General features: G+C 47.2%; 3 protein-coding genes across 3 annotated transcripts; all 3 read left to right on the top strand.

Moving 5' to 3' along the window:
* Positions 1-7274: 7274 nt before the first annotated feature.
* On the top strand, positions 7275-8318 carry LOC310760855 (olfactory receptor 52K1-like; the record flags this gene model as incomplete). The annotated part of the gene is made up of 1 exon (XM_083610065.1): positions 7275-8318. The coding sequence occupies one exon, from the start codon at positions 7275-7277 to the stop codon at positions 8268-8270; it is 996 nt and encodes a 331-aa protein (XP_083466191.1). The 3' UTR covers positions 8271-8318.
* A 2364-nt stretch (positions 8319-10682) lies between these two features.
* LOC310761875 (olfactory receptor 52K1-like) lies at positions 10683-14390 on the top strand (the record flags this gene model as incomplete). Its single annotated transcript, XM_083612074.1, has 2 exons — positions 10683-10755; positions 13352-14390. The coding sequence occupies exon 2, from the start codon at positions 13401-13403 to the stop codon at positions 14388-14390; it is 990 nt and encodes a 329-aa protein (XP_083468200.1). The 5' UTR covers positions 10683-10755; positions 13352-13400.
* Positions 14391-22664: 8274 nt separating this feature from the next.
* Positions 22665-23771, top strand: LOC310761874 (olfactory receptor 52K1-like; the record flags this gene model as incomplete). Its single annotated transcript, XM_083612073.1, has 1 exon — positions 22665-23771. Exon 1 carries the CDS (start codon positions 22770-22772, stop codon positions 23769-23771), a length of 1002 nt encoding a protein of 333 aa, XP_083468199.1. The 5' UTR covers positions 22665-22769.
* Between the last annotated feature and the right edge of the window lie 3144 nt (positions 23772-26915).

The raw sequence follows: 26915 nt of genomic DNA, 5'->3' as shown, positions 1-26915 counted from the left end.
AAATTGGGACAGTATATGGGGCCCCCCATTGCTCTACAGCTTGACCCCGCAGTACGACCGGTCAGGCTCAAGGCCCGCCGGGTCCCGTTTGCCCTGAAACCCCGTATAGACGAGGAATTGGACCGACTCGTGGAGCAAGGAGTGCTGGAGCCGGTGCCTAATGCCCCCTGGGAAACCCCAATCGTCACACCCGTCAAGCCTAATTGTTCGGTCCGCATCTGCGCAGACTACAAATGTACCATAAACAAGGCCCTTACGGCCCATGCATACCCAGTGCCAGTGGTCAGCCATGTCCTTGCCACCCTGGCTGGGTCGAAAATTTTTGGCAAGCTGGACTTGGCCCAAGCATATCAACAGTTGCCAGTAGATGAGGCCACAGCAGAGGCACAGATGATTGTGACGCACAGAGGAGCGTTCAGGGTAAAGCGGCTGCAATTCGGTGTCAGCGTGGCACCAGGCATATTCCAGAATCTAATGGACTCTCTCCTTAAAGGGATTCCTGGTGTCACCCCCTTCTTCGATGATGTGTTGATTGCCGGGCCCACACCCGAGGAGTTTGAGGACCGCCTCCGCACCGTTCTGCACCGTTTCCAGACGGCGGGTCTCAAGGTGAAGCAGGAAAAATGTCTACTAGGAGTGCCTCAGGTGGACTTTCTGGGATTTATGGTGGACGCAGAAGGGGTCCACCCGACTGGGGACAAGGTACAGGCCATTTGTGATGCCCCAGCGCCCAAGAACAAGACTGAACTTCAGGCCTTCTTGGGACTATTGAACTTTTACCATTCCTTCCTTCCCCACAAGGCGGCGGTAGCGGAGCCCCTACACAGACTCCTGGACAAGTGGGCCCCTTGGGTGTGGGGCCAGCACCAGGAGGCCGCATTCCAGGCAGTCAAGGACTTGCTTGTCTCAAACTCGGTCTTGGCACACTTCGACGAGAGGCTGCCGGTGGTGCTAGCATGCGACGCCTCGCCCTATGGCATTGGCGCTGTCCTGGGACACCAACTCCCGGATGGAAGAGAGGTACCGGTGGCATACTTTTCCCAGACACTCAACGCAACCGAGCGGAACTACTTGCAAATCGACAAGGAGGGTCTGGCAATCGTGAAGGGAGTAAAAAAAATTCCATGATTTCTTGTATGGGCGGCCCTTCACCGTGGTGACTGACCACAAGCTGTTGCTTGGCTTGTTTGCCTCCAAAAAGCAGACCCCCCAAGTGCTGTCTCCTCGCGTCCTCAGGTGGTCAATTTTCCTTGCCAGCTACCAGTATGCACTGATTCACCGCCCTGGGAAGGCGATGGGCCATGCGGACGCCCTCAGCAGGGTACCACTACCGGAAACAGGCCCCGACCCAGCAGCTGCACAAGAGGTTATGAGCCTGGAGCTGCTTCCCGACCGCCCCATTCAGGCACAAGAAGTTGCACACCATTCCAAGAAAGATAGGGTCATCTCCCGGGTCCTGGACTGGGTGTGGAGGGGATGGCCCAGCAGCAGCCCCGGGCCAGAATTCGCCGGCTACACAACCCGCAAACATGAACTGTCAGCCCACAAGGGGTGCCTGTTATGGGGAAGCAGGGTCGTTGTTCCCCAGCCCCTCCGTAAAAGGGTCCTCACAGCCCTACACGAGACACACCCAGGGGTAGTAAGAATGAAGGCCCTTGCCAGGAGTTATGTGTGGTGGCCGGGGATCGACGGAGAGATAGAGGCCTGGGTCAAACACTGCCAGGCCTGCCAAGAATCCCGCCCAGATCCCCCAAGGGCCCCAGTCCAGTCCTGGGAGTCCGCCCGAGCCCCTTGGTCACGCCTGCATGTGGACTTCGCTGGCCCCTTTCAGGGGAAAACATTCTTCATAGTGGTGGACTCCTACACCAAATGGCTGGAAGTCTCACTGGTACCGTCCACTTCCACGTCCGCAGCCATCCGGGTACTACGCAGGCTGTTTGCAACCCACGGGCTCCCTGACACTCTCGTCTCAGACAACGGGACTGCATTTACGTCAGGAGAATTCCAAACCTTCACAGCGCAGAACGCCATCCGCCACATCCGTTCGGCGCCATTCCACCCTGCCACCAATGGCCAAGCAGAACGCATGGTGAGGACCACCAAGGACACCCTTCGCCGCATGACGCAAGGGGATTGGGAGTACCCCTTGCCACATTCCTCCTAGCACAGCACAGCACCCCCAGCTCAACGACTGGCCAGAGCCCCGCTGAACTACTAATGGGTCGGCGCCTTGCAATCAGATTGGACCGCCTTCACCCCGATAGGGCTCAGGATGAGGTAGTGGTGGGGGAAGGCAGGAACCCCCGGACCTTCGAGGCCCAGGACCCAGTGTACGCAAAGAATTTTGGGGCAGGCCCAGCATGGGTACCTGCCACAGTCACCAGGGTCACTGGCCCCGTGTCATACGAGGTGCTAACGGATGGGGGGCAATGCTGGCGCCGCCACTGCGACCAGATACGGCGACGATTCCCGGGAGAAAACCAGGAGGAGGAAAGGTCAGAGGAGTCCCAAGGGAACAGTGGGGCAGTGAGGCCCATAGAGCAGCAGGGGCCAGCAGGAGAAGCAGAATCAGTAAATACAGAGAGGACCCGTGAGGCCGAAAGGACACCGGAACCAGAACCACGACTGAGCGAGCCGGTTGCGCCAGACCAAACAGCCCCATCACAGCCAGCATCCTTGGAACACGAGCCAGAACCTGAACCCCGGACCAGGGAACACCCCAGGCCACAACGCACACGTAGGCCGCCGGCGTACCTTGAGGACTATGAATGCGACCTCCCGGGCAGGACTGGAACTTAGAGGGGAGGGGTGTTATGTACTGAGTTGAATAGGATCCAAACTGCAGCAGTCTGATTGGTCCTAGAACAATAGGATCCAAAAGGCAGCAGTCTGATTGGTCCTAGAACAATAGGATTCAGAATGCAGCAGTCTGATTGGTCCTAGAACAATGCAGCAGTATGATTGGTTGGCAGGAACCACCCAATCATGCTCCAGATAAAAGTGAATCCACAACCTGATTGGCTTACAGTAGAATTCCGGAATTAGCCAATCATGTGCAGCCCATTGTGTAAATAATGTATATAAAGCAGATACTTTGAGGGGACTTTCATTCATTCATTCCTCCTCACCACTATGAGCTGAATAAAGAGCATGAAATCACTTTGCGACTCTGAGTATATTTCAATTATTAATAATAATAATACCCTGCCCATCTGGCTGGGTCCCCCCAGCCACGCTGGGCAGCTTCCAACAAAAGATTAAAAATACATTGAAACATCTGTCATTAAAAACTACAGTAGTCCATCAAACATTAAAAGCTTCCCTAAACAGGGCTACCTTCACATGTCTTCTAAAAGTCTGGTAGTTGTTTATTTCCTTGACAACTGATGGGAGGATATTCCATAGGGCGGGCGCCACCACCGAGAAGGCCCTCTGCCTGGTTCCCTGTATCCTCACTTCTCACAGGGAGGGAACCACCAGAAGGCCCTTGGAGCTGGACCTCAGTGTCCGGGCTGGATGATGGGGGTGGAGACTCTCCTTCAGGTCTACAGGACCGAGGCCATTTAGGGCTTTAACGGTCAGCACCAACACTTTGAATTGTGCTCGGAAACGTACCTTACATCACCCAGAGTCGGTCACGACGGGACCTAATGGTCAGGGGTCCCTTTACCTTTACCTTTTCAAATGGTCCATGATGCCAGATCTATGACCTGACCATCATCTCCCACCCAAGAGTGATGGATTTGCGCCAATTCCCAACTGGAGGCCAAAAACAGACTCCCAAGAGGGGACCATCTTTGGCTGCGACTCCTCCGAGAACAGAGCTGAGTTTATTTAATCCTGTCAGGCTCAAGAGCATTCTTCAGACCCTGCTGGATGCTTCTCAGAGCATCAAGGTAGGTAAAACTGCAGCATCTATCCCTAAAGGCAGATGCTGAAATGGAAGAGGACGAGGTAAGGAACGTGGCTGAGTCAAACTAGGATGCTGGGCTGCTGTTTTAGGTGTTACATTATCCAGGTTGCCTTATGCAAGACTTACAAGGCTCAAAGTTGGACAGAGTCTGGAAAGCCCACATTCTGTTCTGGGCACCCTCTTTCAAGAAGAGTTGATCTGATGTGGATTTAGGGGAGAATCTGGAGGAAGATGTAAGGAGGACAGTTGTGGAGAAAAAGAGGGGAGGGAAGTGAGCTTGCCTAGGGATGTTGCACCACTTCCTTCCTGTCGATGGCTATTAGCCAGGATGGCTCTGCTCTGCCTCCTGGGTTGACTTCTTAAGTGTTTTAAGAGTCTATTTTGTCCACACTTCAATGGAATCATAGAATTGACCACAAGGGCCATCTAATTCCATCCCCTGCAATGCAGAAGTCTTGCCCAGCCTGAGACTCATTGCCACAAAGCTGAGATGAAGAGTCACATGCTCTAGCCCCTCCTTGAGCGGAGAGATAGCAGAGAGAAAAGGCCAGAATTTCAGGAGGGAGGGACAGGACTGCAGTGGGCAAGGAGGCAAGTGAACAGGAGGGAAGGGTCACTTTTGCAAGCTGGGCGGACAGGAGGGAGCAGAGCATGAGGCCGGCAGTTTTATGCTGCAGAGAGAGTCAGACATGATGTTTGGGGTCTCTTGGCATCTGAGGCTGCAGCCATGGGAGGAACAGGACGCTCTTGGAATGTGAGTGCTCTGCACTTTCCCTATATAGGTATAGGCTGTATATTTGTGTAAATAAGCCACATATCATAAAAGACACCCCAGGAGGAAAGTTGTGGAGATAAAGAGGGGAGGGGAGTGAGCTTGCCTAGGAATGTTACACCACTTCCTTCCTGGCTATTGGCCAGGATGGCTCTGCTCTGCTCTTCACAGTTGGAGGCAGCAAAGCTTCTGAATTCCAGTTGCTGGAAAACGCAGGTGGGGAGAAAATCCTGCTTGGGGCATCTGGTCGGCCTCTGTGAGAACCATTGGCCGGATCCAGTAGGCTCTCCTTTAGTCCCTGGATATATATTCCAGGAAAAGTTGGAGGTCCCTTCCAGGAATGCTTTGGAGATCCTTTCCACACATTCTGTGTTCTGCCTACAGAACTGGGAGCAGAATCCTGCTCCCTGGGTCGGTGTGTCTTCAGGCAAACCTTGGGACAGATCCAGCCTGGTTGCAAGTCCAAAGTTTTGTGCAGGAGCTTCTGGTCTGAATAAAGGACTGTCAGCAGCAGGAAGTCTTGGCTTCTTGCAAGATGTAAAGGTCAGTTGATATTCGCCTTGGAAGTGACTCAGGAAGTTCTTGGAGGATAAGGGCCTCAGTCATAAAGACTGTGTCCTGCTTTCAGGATAAGGGGCAAGATGCTGGGGAGCACAAGGGGGGAGTGCGCAGATCCTGCTTGTGGGATGTCTTTTCGGCAGGGTTTCCCAAACTTGGGTCTGCAGCTGGTTTAGACTACCACTCCCATCATCCCTGGCTAGCAGGACCAGTGGCCAGGGGTGATGGGGAGTCCAAAAACAGAAGGAACCACTATGAGAATAGGATGTGGGCCAGAGGGTCTTTCTGTCTGATTCAGGCGTGCTCTTGAGTCTGTCTTGTCCACACTTCAAAGGGAGAAATGAAAGAACTGCTGTTTTGTTTTGTTTTGTTTTGTTTTGTTTTGTTTTGTTTTTATTGAAGATTTTCTTGTTTTACAAAACCAACAAATAGACAAGGGAAAGTCCATATAGCGTCTCCACTTCCTGGAGTCTGTTTCACAGTTTGTTAATGTTCAGTATGAGACACCAATTGAATTGAATTGAATTTTATTATTATGGTCACAGACCAGTTCCGGCTCACTTACAATATCAGGAAAATCATAAAACACAATAGGAATACATTAAATTTCAATTGGGTATAACAGAGACAATACAGATATAGCGGCAGTTAAGAATATATATTAAATCTTGATCACTAAAATATAACCTAAAATTGTCATTTAAAACCTTAATCAAGTTTTATGGCAGTCAGACAGAATTTGGCCACCCTTAGCGTGATCTCTGGATCCTTGTCCTCTACCAGGAGTTTTAGACATTGAAGTTCGGACCCATTTGGAGATTTTTGTATAACAGGAGTGATAAATACTGAGTGTATATCCCCGTAGAAACGGCAGTGTAACAAGGCATGAGAGACAGTTTCTACCTCCATCAAGCCGCAGGGGCAGACTCGTTCCATGTATGGTTTACCCTCGAATCTGCCCTCCAGTAAGGCAGATGGCAGCACGTGAGACACTAATGTCATAGACATCTTACAGTTGGGGGAAAGAAGGGGGAAAGAAAAGGGAGGGAGAGATGGGGGTATTGTTCTATCATTCACTTGTTAGTACTAGTGTGGGGATTCGTGTCAGCATCACATTGGTAGGTCCTTTACCTATTTACCTTATTACCTATTTACATATTTACTTCCTTACTTATTTTTATTGGCATTGCGGGGGGTGGGGTGTTGAAGGGTCCAGAGGGTTCCGTTCAATTGGTTGTTGTGTGGCTTGTCTGTATGGAGGGTGGGCTGGGTTCTTGGGTCAGGTTACTCATAGGTCATTGTCTCGTTGTGCTGTGTATGTGATGAAGGGGAACAACACTGGGGTGAAGGCATCTTCCTTTGCTTGTCCCTCTGCTAATTTACGTTTGTTGGTTAACTTCTCTAATAGAGCGGTTTCCCATACGTTTTGGTACTACTGGTCTATGTTCACTCCTGATAGGTCCTTCCAGTGTCATAGAATCGTGCTAAAGCATCCATGACAGATGGCCATCCAACATCTGTTTAAAATCCTCCAAGGAAGGAGAGTCCACCAAAACTTGTTGGAGTCTGTTCCGCTGCTGAACAGCTCTTAACATAAGAAAGTTCTTCCCGGTGATTTGTTGGAATCTCCAGTCTTGTAACTTGAAGCCATTGTTCCCTTAGAGCAGGAGTTAAAGTAGCATCAAATTGTGGTGTTTCTAGCTGCTGCAAGTAAGTGTCTTGTAAGTTTTTTGACATGTATGAGTGCATTGTTGTCCTGGAATATATTTAATAGGGCTAGTTCTGGAGTTACTTTTATTATCTTTTTGGTTATTTTGGAGATTTCCTGCAGGAATGAACTTTGGGGCATTTCCACCTCATGTGGAGATATGTGCCTATGGAGGTGCAGGCTCTCCAGCATTTAGATGCTCCTATTTTACAGATGGGAATAGATTTGGAGGCTACCTAACAACAACAAAAATAGGATATTGGAACTGTTCCTCTCTTCCCTCTTTTCAGATCTAAGGATTGCTATCTCCAATCATTGCCAAGATGGCGGGAGGGGACCAGAATGGAACAGCCAACATCTCCTACACAGACTTCCTTCTGCTCGCCTTCCCAGGCCTCCAAGAATCCAGATATCTCCTCGCCATCCCTTTCTTCTGCCTTTACCTCATGATTGTTGCAGGGAACTCCATCCTGATCTACACTGTGAGGACAGATCACAGTCTCCATTCGCCCATGTACATCCTGATTGCTTTGCTCTTCGCAGTCAACCTCTGTGGCTCCACCGTCATCCTTCCCAAGATGCTCCTCAGCTTCCTTCTCGGAGTCAGCCACATCTCCCTGACGGAGTGCCTGGTCCAGATGTTCTTCCTCTACTTTGCCACCATGCAGGACTGCAATCTTCTTCTCCTGATGGCTCTGGACAGATACGTGGCCATTTGTCACCCTCTGCACTACACAGACATCATGACGAAGAAGCTCCTGGTGATATTGACACTGGTCGCTCTTGCCCGGGGCGTGGCTTTCGTCAGCCCAGTAGTGATCCTGGCTTCCCAGGTGAGGTTCTGCCGGTCCAACATCATTGGGCATTTTGCCTGTGAGCACATGGCCCTCATGAGGTTGTCCTGTGGCGACATCTCCAGGAACAAGGTTCTAGGCCTGGCAGCAAGAACCATCACTGCCATCTTTGACTTTGGCTTTCTCCTGGGTTCTTACGGCTGCATCCTCCAGGTGTCCATGCAGATGAGCTCTGGCCACGCCCGACACAAGGCCTTCCACACCTGTGGCACCCACCTCATGGTCATCTTTACAACCTACTCTTCCAGAATCATCTCCTCCATTGTCTACCGCTTAGCCAAGTCAGCCAGCCAGGATGTCCACAATCTCATCAGCACAATATACCTGTTTCTTCCCTGGATCCTGCACCCCATCATTTATGGCATGAGGACTAAGGAGATCCAGGACAGTCTTTGGAAGCTGCTCAGGAGGAAATGGGCTCATTTGGTCCCTGGGAAAGCTGTGGCTGTGAGCAGAATCAAGTGACTAATCTGTCTGTGTGGATACGAGGCGGGTTTAGCAGAACTATCTAGAGCAGACATTGCACACTTGGTGTCCAGGTTGTCCAAGTCTGGTCTAGATTCATGTAAAGGGGTTTTCATGAGTTTTCATAAGACACAGGGAACAAATGACAAAAGTCTGCTGGTTGGGTCTCTTTTAACGACCGTGGAAGGATTCTGCAACACATTCCTTTGAAGGTCCTGCCCTGGCCACCATTAGAGTCAGAAGACTTCTGGCTTTTTGCTCCAGGTTTGTGTCTGCGCAAGAAGTTTCACCTGCCTTGGCAGAGGAATAATAGGAGACCTGACAGTATCCTTGTCACCTGAACTGCGCTCCACCTCTTGACTTTCTTGTCCCACAGAGCGGCTGGGCCAAATGAACTAGGCAAGAAGGGGTTAATATTTTTGGCTCAACTTTCTGAAAAGTTATGCCTTTGGCTTCCTAATCCTAGGCTGCTGCTAATCTGCAGCTAGGGAAAGTCAGTCTGTGCATGCTCAGAATCACTCGCTTCATTACAATATTTAGCATATATATGGGGTCTGGGAATGTACAAAGTTATTTTATTATATATAATATTATATATTATTATATTAGAGTATTTGAATACCTCCCTCTTGCAAAATGTCAGCAACATTAAAAACTTTAGAAGCAATCGTTCCTCAATGTATCAGTGTTCTATAAATTTTTTTAAATAAAAAAACTGAACATGAAGGAATGGGATTTCCAGATATATAAAACTATTACTTTGCTGTAAGGTTAGCAGCTACTAGAGACTGGTACGAACTAGATCTGGTCACACACTTAGAAAATTTTGTTCTAAAAAGACAAAAAGAAGCAGCGTTATGGCACCAACAGTTAGCGACATATCCTAGGTCCATTTTGGTTTAACAACCTGTGGTAAATTAAGAAATAAAATCTGTCCAGAGTTCTCACCTCCCACATCATGGCTTTGCAATGAATTTGCAACATGTGTATATTACTTACTATTATTCTTATTTATTAAATTTCTATACCGCCCTTTCTCCAAAGATTACAGGGCAGTTTACGATATAAAAACACAAAAATACATACCATAATAACAAACAAAAACAAAAACCACCCCAACACATATACATGTGGGGTATCCAAGAGCCCGTATAGAGTCCTTATGTAGGTTCCCTATCGATAGGAGAAAATAACAGAGGCCAACCAGAGAATATTGAGATGCAAAGTGACTAGTGAGCCTGATCTTTATTAAACTGTTGCAACAGGGTGCTCCCCTCACCACACGCAGGAGGGAGGAGGAAATCAGAACAATGGTGCACAAGCCCATATATAGTCTTTTGAAATTGCCCACCCTGTAGCCCAAGACCACCCCCAGAAACATCATACATGCATCACAGAAGGAGGCGGTTTACAGCAGAAATCCTTTCTGCCAGGATACCTGATAATGGTCACTGGCTGCTTTACCTGGGCAGCCTGGCCATTCTTTTGTGATGGTTAATACTTTAGTTCCTGATTCCAGGTCACAGGCTCACCCTATTCATACACAAAGATGCCCTTAAGACAGGTAAGCAAAAGACAATGCGGAGGCTTTCCCATTTCCTCCCTCTTTGCAGAGAAATATATGATGTCATTGGGAGAGTCAAAATGGCTTCAGGATTGTTCTGCTGTACTATTTCAGACACGTGGTTTATATACTTATGCATGTGTTCGCCTTGTACATTTATGAACATTTAATTTATATTTGAGACTTTGTTGTTATTGCTTAGTCGTTTAGTCGTGTCCGACTCTTCGTGACCCCATGGACCAGAGCACGCCAGGCACTTCTGTCCTCCACTGCTTCCCGCAGTTTGGTCAAACTCATGCTGGTAGCTTCGAGAACACTGTCCCACCATCTCATCCTCTGTCGTCCCCTTCTCCTTGTGCCCTCCATCTTCCCCAACATCAGGGTCTTTTCCAGGGAGTCTTCTCTTCTCAGGAGGTGGCCAAAGTATTGGAGCCTCAGCTTCAGGATCTGTCCTTCCAGTGAGCACTCAGGGCTGATTTCCTTAAGAATGGATGCGTTTGATCTTCTTGCAGTCCATGGGACTCTCAAGAGTCTCCTCCAGCACCATAATTCAAAAGCATCCATTCTTCGGCAATCAGCCTTCTTTTATGGTCCAGCTCTCACTTCCATACATCACTACTGGGAAAAGCAGAGCTTGAACTATACGGACCTTTGTTGGCAAGGTGATGTCTCTGCTTTTTAGGATGCTGTCTAGGTTTGTCATTGCTTTTCTTTTTGAGACTTTAGAATTCTTATAACACTAAGAAGTGGATCAAAGACTGGGCCCCTTTGGGACCATTAGGAGCTAGACCTGAGGCAAGACCATCTCGACTGCTTTTGCTCCAGGAGGAATTCACTTTCGTGGTTATTTAAGCACCTGGTTTGCAGCCAGACAGGCCTTGGACTCCATCACCTGGCTGCCACAACCTCTTTTGGGTAACAGTGAGTAATACTATGCTGCATATTCAGAGCTTATGTGAATTGCGGGGGGTGGGGGAGAGAAGGATGCTGTCAGAGGTAGCCGTGCCGTGGGTCCCCGACCCGTGTGACCCACTGTGCTCTGGGAGAACTGGGGGCAAGGAGGCCTTCCGTTCACATTTCTTTTGTGCAGGGGCCTCCAGATGTTCTGCTTCGGGGGCTGATGGGGCTGCAGTCCAAAACATCTGCATCAAGTACTGTTTGGATGTGGGTGGCACTGTGGGTTAAACCACAGAGCCTAGGGCTTGCCAATCAGAAGGTCGGCAGTTCGAATCCCCGCAACGGGGTGAGCTCCCGTTGCTCGGTCCCTGCTCCTGCCAACCTAGCAGTTTGAAAGCACGTCAAAGTGCAAGTAGATAAATAGGTACCACTCCGGCAGGAAGGTAAACGGTGTTTCCGTGTGCTGCTCTGGTTCGCCAGAAGCGGCTTAGTCATGCTGGCCACATTACCCAGAAGCTGTACGCCAGCTCCCTCGGCCAGTAAATCAAGATGAGCGCCGCAACCCCAGAGTCGGCCACGACTGGACCTAATGGTCAGGAGTCCCTTTACCTTTACCTTTACCTTTACTGTTTGGGCATCAGTACAAAAAACCAAGCAAGGGGCGTCCACTTCTGATCAGAGCTGTGTGAGGAACATAGATTTAAAGCCCCCCTCTTCCATGCCACAATCCCAGTCTTCCTGGTATGTTTCCGAGCACAATTCAAAATTTTGGTGCTGACCTTGATAGCCCTAAACGGCCTTGGTCCAGTATACCTGAAGGAGCGTCTCCACCCCCATCATTCTGCCCGGACACTGAGGTCCAGCGCCGAGGGCCTTCTGGTGGTTCCCTCCCTGCGAAAAGTGAGGTTACAGGGAACCAGGCAGAGGGCCTTCTCAGTGGTGGAGCCCACCCTGTGGAACACGCTCCTTCAGATGTCAAGGAAATAAACAACTATCTGACTTTTAGAAGACATCTGAAGGCAGCCCTGTATCGGGAGGTTTTTAAATGTTTGACGTTTTGTATGTGTTGGATAGGGTTACCATATAGCCAGGAAAACCTGGACAAATTCAGGATTTGGGGCCAATTTGTTGCATCCAGGGGGATTTTACACAATCTTGGGAGAAGTCATTTTTTTTTAAAAAAAATGCCACTGGAGATGGCTGCAGTTTTGGCGGCGCACGTAGCATCAGTGGCTGATTTCTCTCCCAAACTTTGGGGGGAAATCTCATTTAAAAAGGTCTGGATTTTTACTTTTTGAATCATGGCAGCCCTAGTGCTGGAAGCTGCCCAGAGTGACTGGGGCAGCGCAGCCTGATGGGTGGGGGATAAATAATAAAATTACTACTAGTAGTAGTAGCCAGGATGGCTATACTCTGCCCTCCATAGTTTGAGGCAGCAGTGCTTCTGAATCCCAGTTGCTGGACCCACAGGAAATGGGAGACTTGCTCTGGCGCTCGAATCCTGCTTGAGGGTTTGCCTGTGAGAACAGGAAGCTGGACTAGATGGGACACTGGCCTGATTCATTTCATTTATTAGACTTGGCACCGAAGTGATTCTATTAAAGATATAGAATGCATATTACAATAAGGGGGGGAATCATATGACACATTAATATTTCATTTAGCAATCATTACAAAAACATAATGGGACGCGGGTGACACTGTGGACTCATGTTCAGCTTGTGGTCCACCAAGACCCCTGGCTCCTTCTCACATGTACTGCTAATATGCCAACGTCATTCCTTGCCACCACTGATGGGCTGATGGGAGTTGTATTCCAATGCATCTGATGTCCACCAGGTGGGCAAATGCTGCTGTAAACTGTGTCTTTAGCTAAGCACGACCAGTGCCGGCAAATAAGAAATCCCTCAGGACTCGATTAGTCAGGCCTCGTGGCAAAATGACGGCCAACGCGACTACCAGCCCATCTCAGCTTCTACCTCTTGAGCTGGTGGACAAGTCCATAGGCTCACAAATTCACATCGTGATAAAAAGTGATGAAGAAATTGTTGGCACACTCCTAGGATTTGATGACTTTGTCAAAATGGTATTGGAATATGTTACAGAGTTTTAGATCACACCTGAAGGACGAAGAATTACAAAGCTAGACCAGATTTTGCTGAATGGAAATAATTATTATTTATTTATTTATTTATTTATTTATTTGTTTATTTATTTATGCCCGGCCCATCTGGCTGGGCTTCCCCAGCCACTCTGGGCGGCTTCCAACAAAATATTAAAATACTGTAATGCATCAATCAGTAAAAGCTTCCCTAAACATAACAAGGCTGGTTCCTGGAGGAGAAGGACCAGAAGTGTAAATAAAGTCATTTGCCATCATTGAAGACTTCCTGTTAAATATTCTGCAGGAATATATTGATGAAACTTGATGCGTTTTTTTATTTTTTAAATTTATACAAAGGCAAATTTCCATTTCAAGAAAAATGCATCGTTAACAATGACTTTAAGTTAAAACCATGACTTTGTTGTACAGGCAATAAAGAGGTTGTTTTTAATAATAATAATAATAATAATAATAATAATAATAATATAAGAAATCCCTCTTCTTCCACCTTCCCAGGCCCTAGTTGCGTAAGTATTGGGCAAGAACTCCACCCACCCACCCAAAAATGGGTGTGGAGACCCCGAGCGGAGCTGCCAACATCTCCTACACGGAATTCGTCCTGCTTCCGTTCCCCGGCCTCGAGGATTCCAGGCAGCTCCTTGCGATCCCTTTCTTCTGCCTCTTTGTGGTCATCCTGGCGGCCAACTCCGTCCTGATCTACACGGTGAAGGCGGAGGAGAGCCTCCACTCGCCCATGTGCCTGCTCATCGCCTTGCTGCTGGCGGTCAACATCTGTGGGACGGCCACCATCCTCCCCAAGATGCTCCTCAGCTTCCTTCTCCGCGCCAGCCGCATCTCGCTGGCCGAGTGCCTGGTGCAAATGTTCTTCCTGTACTTCACGACCGTCCTGGACTGCAGCGTCCTGCTGATGATGGCTCTCGACCGATACGTGGCCATCTGCCACCCGCTGCGCTACGCGGACATCATGACCACCCGGCTGCTGGCGCTGCTGACTCTCGCCTCCGTGTTGCGTAGCCTTTTCGTCGTCAGCCCCGTGGTGATCCTGGCTTCCCGGGTGAGCTTTTGCCGCTCGGATGTCATCGGCCACTTCGTCTGCGAGCACATGGCCCTGATGAGGTTGTCCTGCGGCGACATCTCCATCAACAAGGCGGTGGGGATGGCGATACGGTGCGTCGACGTCATCCTGGACTTCAGCATCCTCCTGGCTTCCTACAGCCAAATCGTCCGCACGGCACTGAAGATCGCTTCCGGCAACGTCCGCCACAAGGCCTTCCACACCTGCGGGACACACCTGATCGTCCTCTTCGTCGGCTACTCCTCCCGCCTCTCCTCCTCCATCGTCTTCCGCCTGGCCAAGTCGGCCTCCCAAGATGTCCACAACCTGATCAGCGCAGTCTACCTGCTGTTCCCCTGGGCTGTCCACCCTGTTATCTACGGGGTGAGGACCAAGGAGATCAGAGAGAGCCTCCGAAAGCTCTTCAGGAAATCCGACGGCCTTCTCCTTAGGACTTTCAAGGCGAAAAGCACTAAATGAGCCGCTGCTGGGTGGCTTTCCAGAGAACTCAGAGATAAAGGCAGCATACCAATGTTATAAATAAAAACCGACTCAGGGAGATCCAGTGCATTATGAGCAGAGCCGTCTTTCCCATAGGGCTTAGTGGTGCGTCGCGCCAGGGCGCTGGTCTCTCAGGGGCGCCCCAGCAAGTGGGGGAGCTGTGTGGCTTTGCCAGCGGCCTCCCCTTTCCCTACACGCCTGCCAACTGTGCCCCACCAAATATATGGTTGGTGGGCACGCAGCTTCCCTCCCAAGCTTCTGCAGGTTCGCTCTCCTCCTGAGGAGGCTTAGGAGGGAATAATAATAATATTTTTTTATTTATATCCCGCCCTCCCCAGCCAAAGCCGGGCTCAGAGCGGCTAGCAACAGTAAAAGTAACACAGTTTACATAAAATCACAATCAATTAATTGAAACACATTCTAAAATCAATTCATTCTAAAATCAATTCAGAATCAAATTAATGGCAACCATTGGGCTAGAATTCTATGAGGATTACCAAAGCATAGCTGTCAACTTTCAGATTTGAAAATAAGGGATCAGCAGCCTCACCTGTCCCGGGGACAGTCTACGGGATATCTAACAATCCGGGATAGCAGCGGGAAGCAGCGGGAAACAGCGCTGGAATAAGGGAATTTCCCACACAAAAAGGGAAGGTTGACAGCTGTGTACCAAAGGAGGGGGTCAGGCTGCGCCCTGGCCAAAGGCCTGGCGGAACAGCTCCGTCTTGCAGGCCCTGCGGAAAGATGTCAAGTCCCGCAGGGCCCTAGTCTCTTGTGACAGAGCGTTCCACCAGTTTGGGGCCACGGCCGAAAAAGCCCTGGCTCTGGTTGAGGCCAGCCTAACCTCCCTGAGGCCTGGGACCTCCAAGGTGTTTTTGTTTGAAGACCGTACGGTCCTCCATGGGACATGCGCTCTCCTCCCGAGGAGGCTTGGGAGGGGCGCATGGCAGTGCGCAGCTACAGCCACCCCAACACTATCCATGGTGATTTGGGGGCACTGGGCAGATATTTGCACCCGGGCACTGCATCTGCAAAAGACGGCCCTGATTATTAGTTTGGCTGACTGTTTCCTGTCTTCTCTGGGAGAAGCTCTCCAGAAATAATCCTGACCAAATACAAAAGGTTTATATGAAGAGCTAAAGAAAATGTTTAAACAAAATGTTGGTAAGAAAACAAGCTTTATTATTATTATTATTAATAATAATAATAATTTTTTATTTATACCCCGTCCTCCCCAGCCAAGGCCGGGCTCAGAGCGGCTTACAAGCAATAATAAAAACAAGTTGAATGATTACAACTTAAAAACAAAATTAAAATACAACATTAAAATATTACAACATTAAAATAAAATGTAGCCTCAACGCAGGAGGAGAAGGAAAGAAAAAAAGAAAGAGAGGGAGGGAATCAAATTAGGAATACAGTCATACCTCGGGTTGAAGTAGCTTCGGGATAAATATTTTCGGGTCATGTGCTGCGGCAACCCCGAAGTAACGGATGGCGTTCACCACTCGCGCATGCACAGACGCTCAAAATGACGTCACACGCATGTGCAGAAGCAGCGGATCATGACCCGTGCACACGCAGACACTGGCAGCGTTTGCTTCTGGATGCAAACGGGGCTCCGGAACGGATCCCGTTCGCATCCAGAGGTGCCACTGTACTGTATATGGACATAACGAGGGGAAATAAGGAAATATTTCTTTACGCCACAGTGGCAGCAAGAACATTAATTGCCAAAAAATGGGGGGGCGGGAATTATACCGACAAGAAAAGAATGGCAAGATAAATTATTTGACTATATAGAACTGGCTAGAGTGACAGATGTGATTAGGGGTCAGACCAAACAAAAATTTCAAAAAGAATGGGGAAAATATAGAGATTAACTTAAAAAGCAGTGCCCCCAAATTAATAGCTGGACTTGTTTTGATTAACTTTCGCAAAATGGATTATGGGGTAAAAACTAAAAACAGAAAGAAAAGGGGGTGGAAATGAAATGAGAAGGAAACAGTTTACTAAAGATGAAAGTAGAACCAGGCTAAGGATGAAGGAAGTCAAGTGGAAGAATAGAAGAATTGAAATATAGTATATACACATTGTTTAGTATTTGTTTAGTATAGATTTTTGTATTTTCCTTTGATATTGCCTTTTCTTTTCTTTTCTTTTTCTATTAGTATGTGTGTTTGTGTTGCAAAATAAAAATAAAAATACTTATTAAAAAACCAAAGACAACAGGTTTATTGAGTCTTCGTTCTGATTTGCTTGTGCAAAGCTTACATGGATGTTGTTGGAGCATCCCTAGTCTTCACATTCCCCCCCCCCCGTTTTCTTTTTGAAATATACTCAGAGTCGCAAAGTGATTTCATGCTCTTTATTCAACTCATAGTGGTGAGGAGGAATGAATGAATGAAAGTCCCCTCAAAGTATCTGCTTTATATACATTATTTACACAATGGGCTGCACATGATTGGCTAATTCCGGAATTCTACTGTAAGCCAATCAGGTTGTGGATTCACTTATATCTGGAGCATGATTGGGTGGTTCCTGCCAACCAATCATACTGCTGCATTGTTCTAGGACCAATCAGACTGCTGCATTCTGAATCCTATTGTTCTAGGACCAATCAGACTGCTGCAGTTTGGATCCTATTCAACTCAGTACATAACATTTTTGCAAGGAGGTTATTCGTTCACCCTGCACTCATCCTGGTTTGCTTGTGGGGTATCTAGACATTTCCCCATCAATCGGTTGTCCATCCCACACCATTTGGTACATTTTCCCCATTGTGAAAAGTCTGTTGTTGGGGATCCATCGGCGCAAATATTTCCGCTTGCACAAGGCGGAATCCCTCTGGATTTTCGCCAGGCCCCTAATTAGTGAGGCCAGCAGGGTCACAGGTGCAGGAATGTGAGCCGACACCGCAAAACTGGTAAGAGCCAGTCATAAAGGGAAATGAGCAGCTGGTTTTTAAAGTGAAAGGTAACAGCGGCAAGAGTATCCCCCCCCCCCCCAAAAAAAAATAGTTTTCTCTTATAACACATAGAAGAAGATCAAACCTCTCCATTCGGAAGGAAATCAGCCCTGAGTGCTGACTGGAAGGACAGATCCTGAAGCTGAGGCTCCAAGACTTTGGCCCCCTCCTGAGAAGAGAAGACTCCCTGGAAAAGACCCTGATGTTGGGAAAGATGGAGGGCACAAGGAGAAGGGGACGACAGAGGATGAGATGGTTGGACGGTGTTCTTGAAGCTACCAGCATGAGTTTGACAAACTGTGGGAGGCAGTGGAAGACAGGAGTGCCTGGTGTGCTCTGGTCCAGGGGGTAACGAAGAGTCGGACACGACAAAACGACTAAACAACAAAACGACTAGACAAAAACACAAAAGAAAAACATTACATTTGACACAACATAAAAACTTAACAACAATAAAAACACACAAAATAAAAGAAGATTTTTTTCTTCTTGTTCCCTGGGATATTTACATTGCTGAAAGACTTCCTCGACACCCTCCAATCTGGATTTCATCATATTACATATTTAGCAGTTCCCAATTTCATATTTATAACATCAGTATCTTCTTTCATTACAAACTTCTAAACCTTACTTCCAATTGTCATCCATATTAATCTTTATTATTAATCTTTTTCTATCCCTTAGCCTAATCTGTTACTTCTAGGGATTTCTTAATTATCTTATATTACAATATATCACTAAATATTCTTTAAATTTCTTCCAGTCTTCTTGTGTTTCCTCCTCCTTCTGGTCGCGGATTCTTCCACTCAGGTCAGCCAGCTCCAAAAAGTCCATCATCTTCAAATGTCATTCTTCTATTGTCGGTATTTCTTGCAATTTCCAATGCAGCAAGAGTTGGCTCAGAAATGGAAACAAGAAGAAATACCAAAAAAAGAAGAATGGCAGACAAAATTAATGCAGAATTGGATAAAAAGACAGGAAGGATTCGAAACCTGCAGGACCAGAGATTCACAGAAGATTGGAAGAAATAGACAAATTATTTGAAGAGCAACTGTAATCAACAAATTACGCTAGAAGTTTTGTAAGGAGAAATGTATGAAACATTGCAAAGAAGAGAAAGAAGAGAGATATTAGTTATGTGATTTAAATGTAATAGTGAAAATAAGAAATGTAAATCAAGTAAATAGATTGGAAAGTTTTCAGATGTGATCGATGGAAGTAAAAAAAAAAACCCTGTATAAGATGTAAAAGTATGTTTGATTGTTGTTGAAAATGATATGTTGAAAAACTAATTAAAAATTTATAAATAAATAAATAAATAAATAAATAAAGTGATATGTAGCTCCGTTTTTAACCGTCATCATCATTTTCACATTGTATATACCTCCTTTCCATATTGCTGTATACTGTAGGTACAAGCTGAAGAAACCACAAAATATACAATGAAGCTCACGTCTCAGTCTGATCCAATACAAAAAAAAATTACAGTGGAAGCTCGGTTTTCGAACATCTCGGAAGTCGAACGTTTCGGCTTTCGAATGCCAAAAACCCAGAAGTAACCTCTTCGGTTTTCAAACGCTTTTCGGAAGCCGAATATACCACACGGCTTCCGTATTGAGCTTTCCAGACATAAATGCTTCTGCAAGTGCCTGCTTCGGTTTCCGAACATTTCGGAAGTTGAATAGTCTTCCGGAACAGATTATGTTCAAAAACCAAGGTTCCACTGTATAATGAAAGCTATGGCTTTTTAAAATTATTATTATTATTATTATTTCTTGAATTTATATATGGCCCTATACCCAGAGGTCTCGGGGTGGTTCACAGAACAAAATAAACAACTTATAACAAATAAAGTAATATTTGGTAATCCATTAGAATAATCATAAAAGTATTGAATTACAGAGGTGGAAGGGGTCCCCCAGGTCATCTAGTCTGACCCCCAGCAATGCAGGAATCTCAGATAAAGCATCCGTGACAGATGACCATCCAACCTCTCCTGAGAAATCTCCAAGGAAGGAGAGTCCACCACCTCCCGAGGGAGTCTATTCCGCTGCGAAAAGTTCTTCCTGATGTTTAGTTGCCATATCATTTCTTGTTTGAGGCCACGAGTTCAAGTCCTCCCCTCCAGAGCAGGAGAGAACAAGCTTACTCCCTCTTCCATGTGACAGCCCTTGAGATATTTGAATATGGCTATCGTATCTCCTTCTCAGATGGCTATCGTATCTCTCACAACGATACACAATAAAATTAACTCTCAAATTGTTAAGAAATAATAACTAAACTGAAATTCACTCTCAACGATTACGATAAATCACTGATAAATTTAAACAACAAGAATATAAAAAAAATTCTAATCCATAAAAATAATAGCCAACAGTTAAAATCATTGGCAGGGATACAATGACACTGGTAATGTGGAATGAACTTTGGAAACTATGAATATATAACAGATAGATAACGGTAAAAGATGCAGAAAAAAAATATATTTTCTATTGCCTTTTCTGAAGGCAGCCCTGTTTTGGGAAGTTCTTAATATTTAATGCTGTATTGTTTTTAACACTCGATTGGAAGCCGCCCAGAGTGGCTGGGGAAACTCAGCCAGATGGGCGGGGTATAAATATATTATTATTATTATTATTATTATTATTATTATTATTATTATTTATTATTATTTCACACCAGGTGACATTCCACTAAATGAAGTGCTGGAGACCACAGTAGAAGCAGGAGGAGGACTTTCCCGCTTGCCCCTTGGAGACCCAACCTGCTAATTTTAGGAGACCCATTAGCAGCAATTATGAGCAGCGCCCAAGAGAGGCGCCGATGCCAGACCTCTGCCGACGATTCTCTCCGGTCATATTTAATGGCGTGGATTATCTGAAACTGGACATTAGAAAGGTCCTTCCATCGGATGGTGAGCAAAACATAGCAGCTTGATTGCATTAGTATTTCAGCATTAGTATATTAGTATTTTAGTTGTATTTTTAAAACTATGGGTTGTACATTTTTCTTTATTTTATTTTATTTTTTGGTAAACTGCTTTTTCAATTTTTTTTACAATGAAGGGGCGTATACATTTTATGAAATAAATAAATGACATCGATAAAACAAGTTTGAACTAGCTAGGTAAAGCATTCAAAAGTTAATTGGAATAAGTGATGGGCTAAGAACAAATTGAAAGACGTGTCAGCCCTCTTGCTCTTTGTGTTCTTTTTGCAATCCTGTTAACTGGTTCTGAAGAAAGTGGTTTTATTGATTGATTGATTGATTGATTGATTGATTGCATTTCTATGGAGAGTGAGGACTTGTTTCTTCTATGCAGTCCATGGAGATCAGCTGCACACCTTTCGCTCCTGAAAAGTGCTTCTTGAGGAACCAGATTAATTCCAAAAATAAAAGCTCATTGCTGCCGATTCTGCATTTCCACACAGCATGTCCATTTGAAAGCAGATATAGGTGGTCCCAGCAAAGAGGGGCCCTGGATACAATACAATACGATAATCTTTATTGTCATTGTCCCATACAGAACAACAAAATTGAAAAAATCTACACCAGACATTCAAAACCCAACAAGCCTGCTATCCCAGCTATCCCAGCCTGGTTAGCCCCCTAAAAACTCTGATACCCCATCATTAAATACAATATACTCCCATAGAGACTACCTTAAAGGTAAAGGTAACGGGACCCCTGACCATTAGGTCCAGCCGCGAACGACTCTGGGGTTGCGGCGCTCATCTCACTTTATTGGCCGAGGGAGCCGGCGTACAGCTTCCGGGTCATGTGGCCAGCATGACTAAGCCGCTTCTGGTGAACCAGAGCAGCGCACGGAAATGCCATTTACCTTCCCGCCGGAGCGGTACCTATTTATCTACTTGCACTTTGACGTGCTTTTGAACTGCTAGGTTGGCAGGAGCAGGGACAGAGCAACAGGAGCTCACCCCGTCGCGGGGATTCGAACCGCCAACCTTCTGATCAGCAAGTCCTAGGCTCTGTGGTTTAACCCACAGCACCACCCATGTCCCTAGAGACTACCTTACACTGTGTTTAAAACCAAAATCGCATTTGGATAGAAACTGTTTCTCAGTGGCTAGCCCTAGTCTTTATAACCCTGTACCTTCTTCCACAAGGCAGAAGCTGAAAGAGATAATTTCCGGGGTGCGCACTATCCTGCGCTATCTCTGCAGCTTTCTTGTGGCACCTGGAAGCATAGATTTGATCCACACCTGGGCAGACACCAGGACTGCAAACACCACTTCCTTCTTCGTTCACCTGGGGCATGTGCAGAGAGGGGGAAAGCGTGGATCACCTAATCATAGGAAGGGCTTTCAAACGTATATCAAGTAACCACACTCCTTTTGGTGGATGGCAGTTTCCAGAATCAAGCTGCAAGTAGCCAGTAGAGAATGAGACTCTTCAAGGTTGTGAGTTTGAGCCCCACGTTGGGCAAAAGATTCCTGCATTGTAGGGCTTGGAACAGATGACCCTCTTGGTCCTGTCCATAGCTGTTAACTTTTCCCTTTTCTTGCAAGGAGTCCTATTTGAAATAAGGGGATTTCCCTTAAAAAAGGGGAACGTTGACAGCTATGGTCCTGTCCCACTCTGCAAGTCAATGATTCTAGGTTGAGGGCAAGTGGGAACGATTCCAGACTGAGGAAAAACTGCCTTTTTGAGGTACAAACAAGTTGCTGTGTACATAAGAGGATAAAACGTAACAAGAGCCCTTGCGAATCTAGCCCAGAATCCTGTTCTCACCGTGGCAAACCAGACGCGCATTACGGGGAACCCGCAAGCAGGGTTCAAACACAAGAGCCCTCTCCCCTCCTGAGGTTTCCAGCAGCTGGTTTCCAGGTGCATCGCTGCCTCTGATCGTGGAGGCAGAGCAGAGCCAACGTGGCTGGTAATAATAATAATAATAATAATAATAATAATAATAATAATAATAATAATAATAATAATTTATTTATACCCCGCCCATCTGGCTGGGTTTCCCCAACCACTCTGGGAGGCTTCCAACACAATATTAAAATACAATAACCTATTAAACATTAAAAGCTTCCCTAAACAGGGCTGCCTTCAGATGTCTTCTAAAAGTCTGGTAGTTGTTTTTCTCTTTGACATCTGGTGGGAGGGCGTTCCACAGGGAGGGAGCCACTACTGAGAAGGCCCTCTGCCTGGTTCCCTGCAACCTCACTTCTGGCAGCAAGGGAACCACCAGAAGGCCCTCGGAGCTGGACCTCAGTGTCCAGGCAGAATGATGGGGGTGGAGACGCTCCTTCAGCTATACTGGACCAGTAGCCATTGTAGGCTATGAAGAAATCACACAGCAGCCACAGATAGTTGACAACATAGTAAGTCCTTTTCCCATTTCCCCCCATTTCAGATCCAAAGCCATGTCCGAATTTGGAGGCCCTTCTGAACTGGTCCAGAACACCTCGGCCAACATCTCCTACACAGAATTCCTCCTCCTTGCCTTCCCTGGCTTCCAGAAGTCCAGGTACCTCCTTGCCATCCCCTTCTTCTGCATCTACCTGATGATCATCTTCGCCAACTCTCTGCTGATCTACACCGTGAAGGCGGAGAGCTGCCTCCACTCGCCAATGTACCTCCTTATTGCGCTGCTCTTGGCGGTCAATCTTTTTGGGAGCACCACAGTCCTCCCCCAGATGTTGCTGAGCTTCCTGTTCGGGATCAGCAGCATCTCTCTGACCGGCTGCCTGGTCCAGATGTTCTTCCTCTACCTGGCCATCATGCTAGACACGGGCATCCTCCTCATGATGGCTTTGGACAGGTACGTGGCCATCTGCCACCCTCTCCACTACGCCGACACCTTGACCAGCAAGCTCCTGGGGCTCCTGGCGGCTGCCGCTCTGGTGCGGAGCGTGTCCATCGTCAGCCCAGTGGTGATCCTGGCCTCCCAGGTGCGCTTCTGCCGCTCCAACGTCATCGAGCACTTTGCCTGCGAGCACATGGCCCTGATGAAGCTGTCTTGCGGGGACACCTCCAGGAACCGGGTGGTGGGCATGGCCGTGAGGTCCTTCACCATCGTCTTTGACCTGGTCTTCCTCGCCCTTTCCTACAGCAAGATCATCCTCACGGCCCTGAAAATGGCCTCTGGGAGCTTCCGCCACAAGGCCTTCCACACCTGCAGCACACACCTCATCGTCCTCTTCATCGGCTACTCCTCCTGCCTCTCCTCCTCCATCGTCTTCCGCCTGGCCAAGTCGGCCTCCCAAGACGTCCACAACCTGCTCAGCGTCATGTACCTGCTGTTCCCCTGGGCCATCAACCCCGTCATTTACGGAGTGAGGACCAAGGAGATTCGGGAAAGCATCCTGAGGCTTTTCAGGAGGTGGAGGTGGACTCTGTTTGGTCCCCGGAAATTAGGCACCTGAAATGGTCCAGGTGATGGATTTAAGTATTCCATTTCCATTCCTAATCCTGGCATCTCTCTCAAGCTCCCAAATCAGCGTTTCTCAAAGTGGTAGGAGCCACTCCTTGTGGGAAGGTGGGATTACCCGGGGGGAACTAAGAGGCAAAGGTGCAGCACACAGGCATAGCTGTCAACTTTCCCTTTTTCTTGCGAGGAATCCTATTCGGAATAAGGGAATTTCCCTTAAATAAAGGGGAACGTTGCAGCAGAGGTGTAAATGACAATCAGATTTTGAAAAGCTGCCATCTCTGCATCAGAGAGAGCCAGCGTGGTGTAGTGGTTAAGAGCGGTAGTCTCGTAATCTGGGGAACCGGGTTCGAGTCTCCGCTCCTCCACATGCAGCTTCTGGGTGACCTTGGACTAGTCACACTTCTCTGAAGTCTCTCAGCCCCACTCACCCCACAGAGGGTTTGTTGTGGGGGAGGAAGGGAAAGGAGAATGTTAGCCGCTTTGAGACTCCTTAAAGGGAGTGAAAGGCGGGATATCAAATCCAAACTCTTCTTCTTCTTCTTCTTCTTCATCAAGTTCATCAGTTTTGTTGAATTAATTAGTTGTAACTGGATTGTGAATAAATGTGCAATTGTTACTGTTTTGAATGTTATTGTGTGGTTACCTTCCTTAGTGTAAGGTTACCAGGTGTCCTCGTTTCCACAAATCTGTCCCCTGACAAAATCCATCTATTTAGTAGGAAGTTGAAAAGTGTCCCCAAATGCACTGAAAAAAATCTGGTAACCTTACCTTAGTGGGTTGTGCAAAGTGCTCTTCCGAATCGTGTTTTACATAAGGTACGTGTGCCTCCTCCAGGTAAGGTCCGGAGGGTGGCAACACGAGAACTAGACTCTTCTGCACTGGTTCCCCATCTGTGAAATGCTCTCCCTCAGGAGACTCACCTGGCACCTACATTGTGTACCTGCGGGAACCAGGCAAAAACGTCCCTCTTTAACCAGGCCTCTGGCTAACATCCTATAACCATTTAAATGTATTTGTGGGAGGGGGTTACTGGTTTTTTTGTTCTTGTTCGTTTTTATCTTGTATTTTTGTTGTGAACCACCCTGAGATCTACTGATGAAAGGCAGAATAAAATTCAATTGATGATGACGATGTCCCCCACCACAGGTACTACTAACCCCCTCTTAACACCCCATACATGTTCCCGTTCTCTGGAGTTACAGGGAACCAGGCAGAGGGCCTTCTTGGTAGTGGCACCCCCCTTGTAGAATGGGCTCCCATCAGATGTCAAGGAGATAAATAGCTACACCTTTTAGAAGACATCTGAAGACAGCCCCGTATAGGGAATTTTAAAATGTTTGATGTTTTACTATGCTTTTATATGTGCTGGAAGCTGCTCAGAGTGGATGGGGCAACCTAGTCAGATGAGTGGAGTACAAATAAACAAAACAAAACAAAACAAAACAAAACAAATAATAATAATAGTGGCAACATGGGAGCTGCTTTGTGACCAGGTGGCTCACCTTGGAGCAGGGACCTTTCCTTTTAAATAAGTAGCACAGGCATTAAACAGCATGGAGGGTATACAGATATTGTTATCTGCCACTCCAATCTTTGAGCGGTGAATCTCCGGGGATTCCAGTTGCTTCCCCAGGTTTGGTTTCCTTGGAATTGTCAGCGGAGATTGTGGTGTCTTTAGGATATATGGTTTTATTTCCCCATATGTACAACCTGAGCATAAGACTGAGAGGCTCATGGCATCATCACCCCAAGAGGTCTTGCTTCTCTGCTCATCGCAGCTTTGGATCCAGCACAGGGCAAGCAGGTTTCTGTCTCCAGCTCCCAGCTCAGCTCACACCCAGCTTTCTGGCTCCTGTTCTAGGTAGCAGGTGAGGAGTCTAGAAGAAAGCCCCCCCCCCATTAGCCTGGAGGGCACCATCATTTGGCTGTAGCTCTTGCAGTTGGGCTCATTCTTTTGGGATAGTGACGAGGACACTTAAGTGACCAGCTATTGCTTTCCTTATGGGATAATGCTTTCTTATATTAAGGTATGGGGCACTGGGGAGGAGTTTATGAAACCAAATGGGGAGTGGCTCCCCAAAATTTGGGAACCCTTCCTATATCCATCCCAGTGGAATCCAGGCCTGGTTTTGGGACCATCAGTCATCCAGACTTAAGACCTCGATCGGTTTCTCCTTGGTCCCAGTGGCTTTTGACAGTGTAGCCTGAAATTCCAATTTGCCAACCCGAGTGGCTTCTGTGGCTAGGAGTTGCTTAGACTGGCTTACCGGCTATGGTTGTTCCTGGAACAGGATAGCCTGGTCTCCGTGGTCCACACTCCAATGACCTCCCACTTGGACTACTGTAATCCACTCCATGTGGGGCTGCCCTTGAAGGTCCAGAGGCTGAAGGTAGCGCAGGAGGCTACCAGGCTGATTAAGTGGGGCGACCCCATGCGCCACGAGTCCTGAAAACGCTGCCAGTGAGCTACTGGGCCCAGTTCAAGGTTAGTCCTAGCATGTAACGCCCTAAATGGCTTGGGACCCAAGTACCTAAAAGAGCACCTTCCCAATATCAACCACCTGGCAACCTACGATGGACAGGTGAGTCTTGGTGTCGCCGCCACCGAGCTTGTAAGCCCTTTTCAGTTGTGGTTCCCCATTTGTGGAATGCTCTCGCGCATGCGAAATATGCCTGTCTCCCAACATTATTAACTGTGACTCCTGAATTACAAGGGGTTAGACCCTACAATTCTACAGCTCTAACTTTCAGGAGGAATCTGAAAATAACCCCATTTACCCTGGCACTTCAGAGCTGAAGGACACCGTCCTGGCAATGTTTGAAACCCTACCTTTTTTGTAGAATGATTTGACTTGTTTTTAGAATGCTGTTTAAAAAATTATTATTGTGGATGTTTTTGCCTCAACCCCAGCTCCTTTGGGAGGAAGGATGGGATATACATTGAATAAATAATAATAATGTTCAACTTGTCGTATTCAACCAAACTCTCCCTTCCCTGCCTGCAGTGTAATCCTAAAACTAGCAGTTCATTTAGGAATTTTACTCAGGAAAGTGATTTGTACCGTTGTACATAATCCCAGAAAAGCATGCAAGAGCAGTTGACACAAAGATGCCAAGCCAATGACTTTGGCTATTT

This window comes from Podarcis filfolensis (genome assembly GCF_964270895.1).
Source record: "Podarcis filfolensis genome assembly, chromosome: 4".
NCBI lineage: Eukaryota > Metazoa > Chordata > Lepidosauria > Squamata > Lacertidae > Podarcis > Podarcis filfolensis.
The sequence above is the reverse complement of the archived record's forward strand: the minus strand, read 5'-3'. Positions and strand labels throughout refer to the sequence as shown.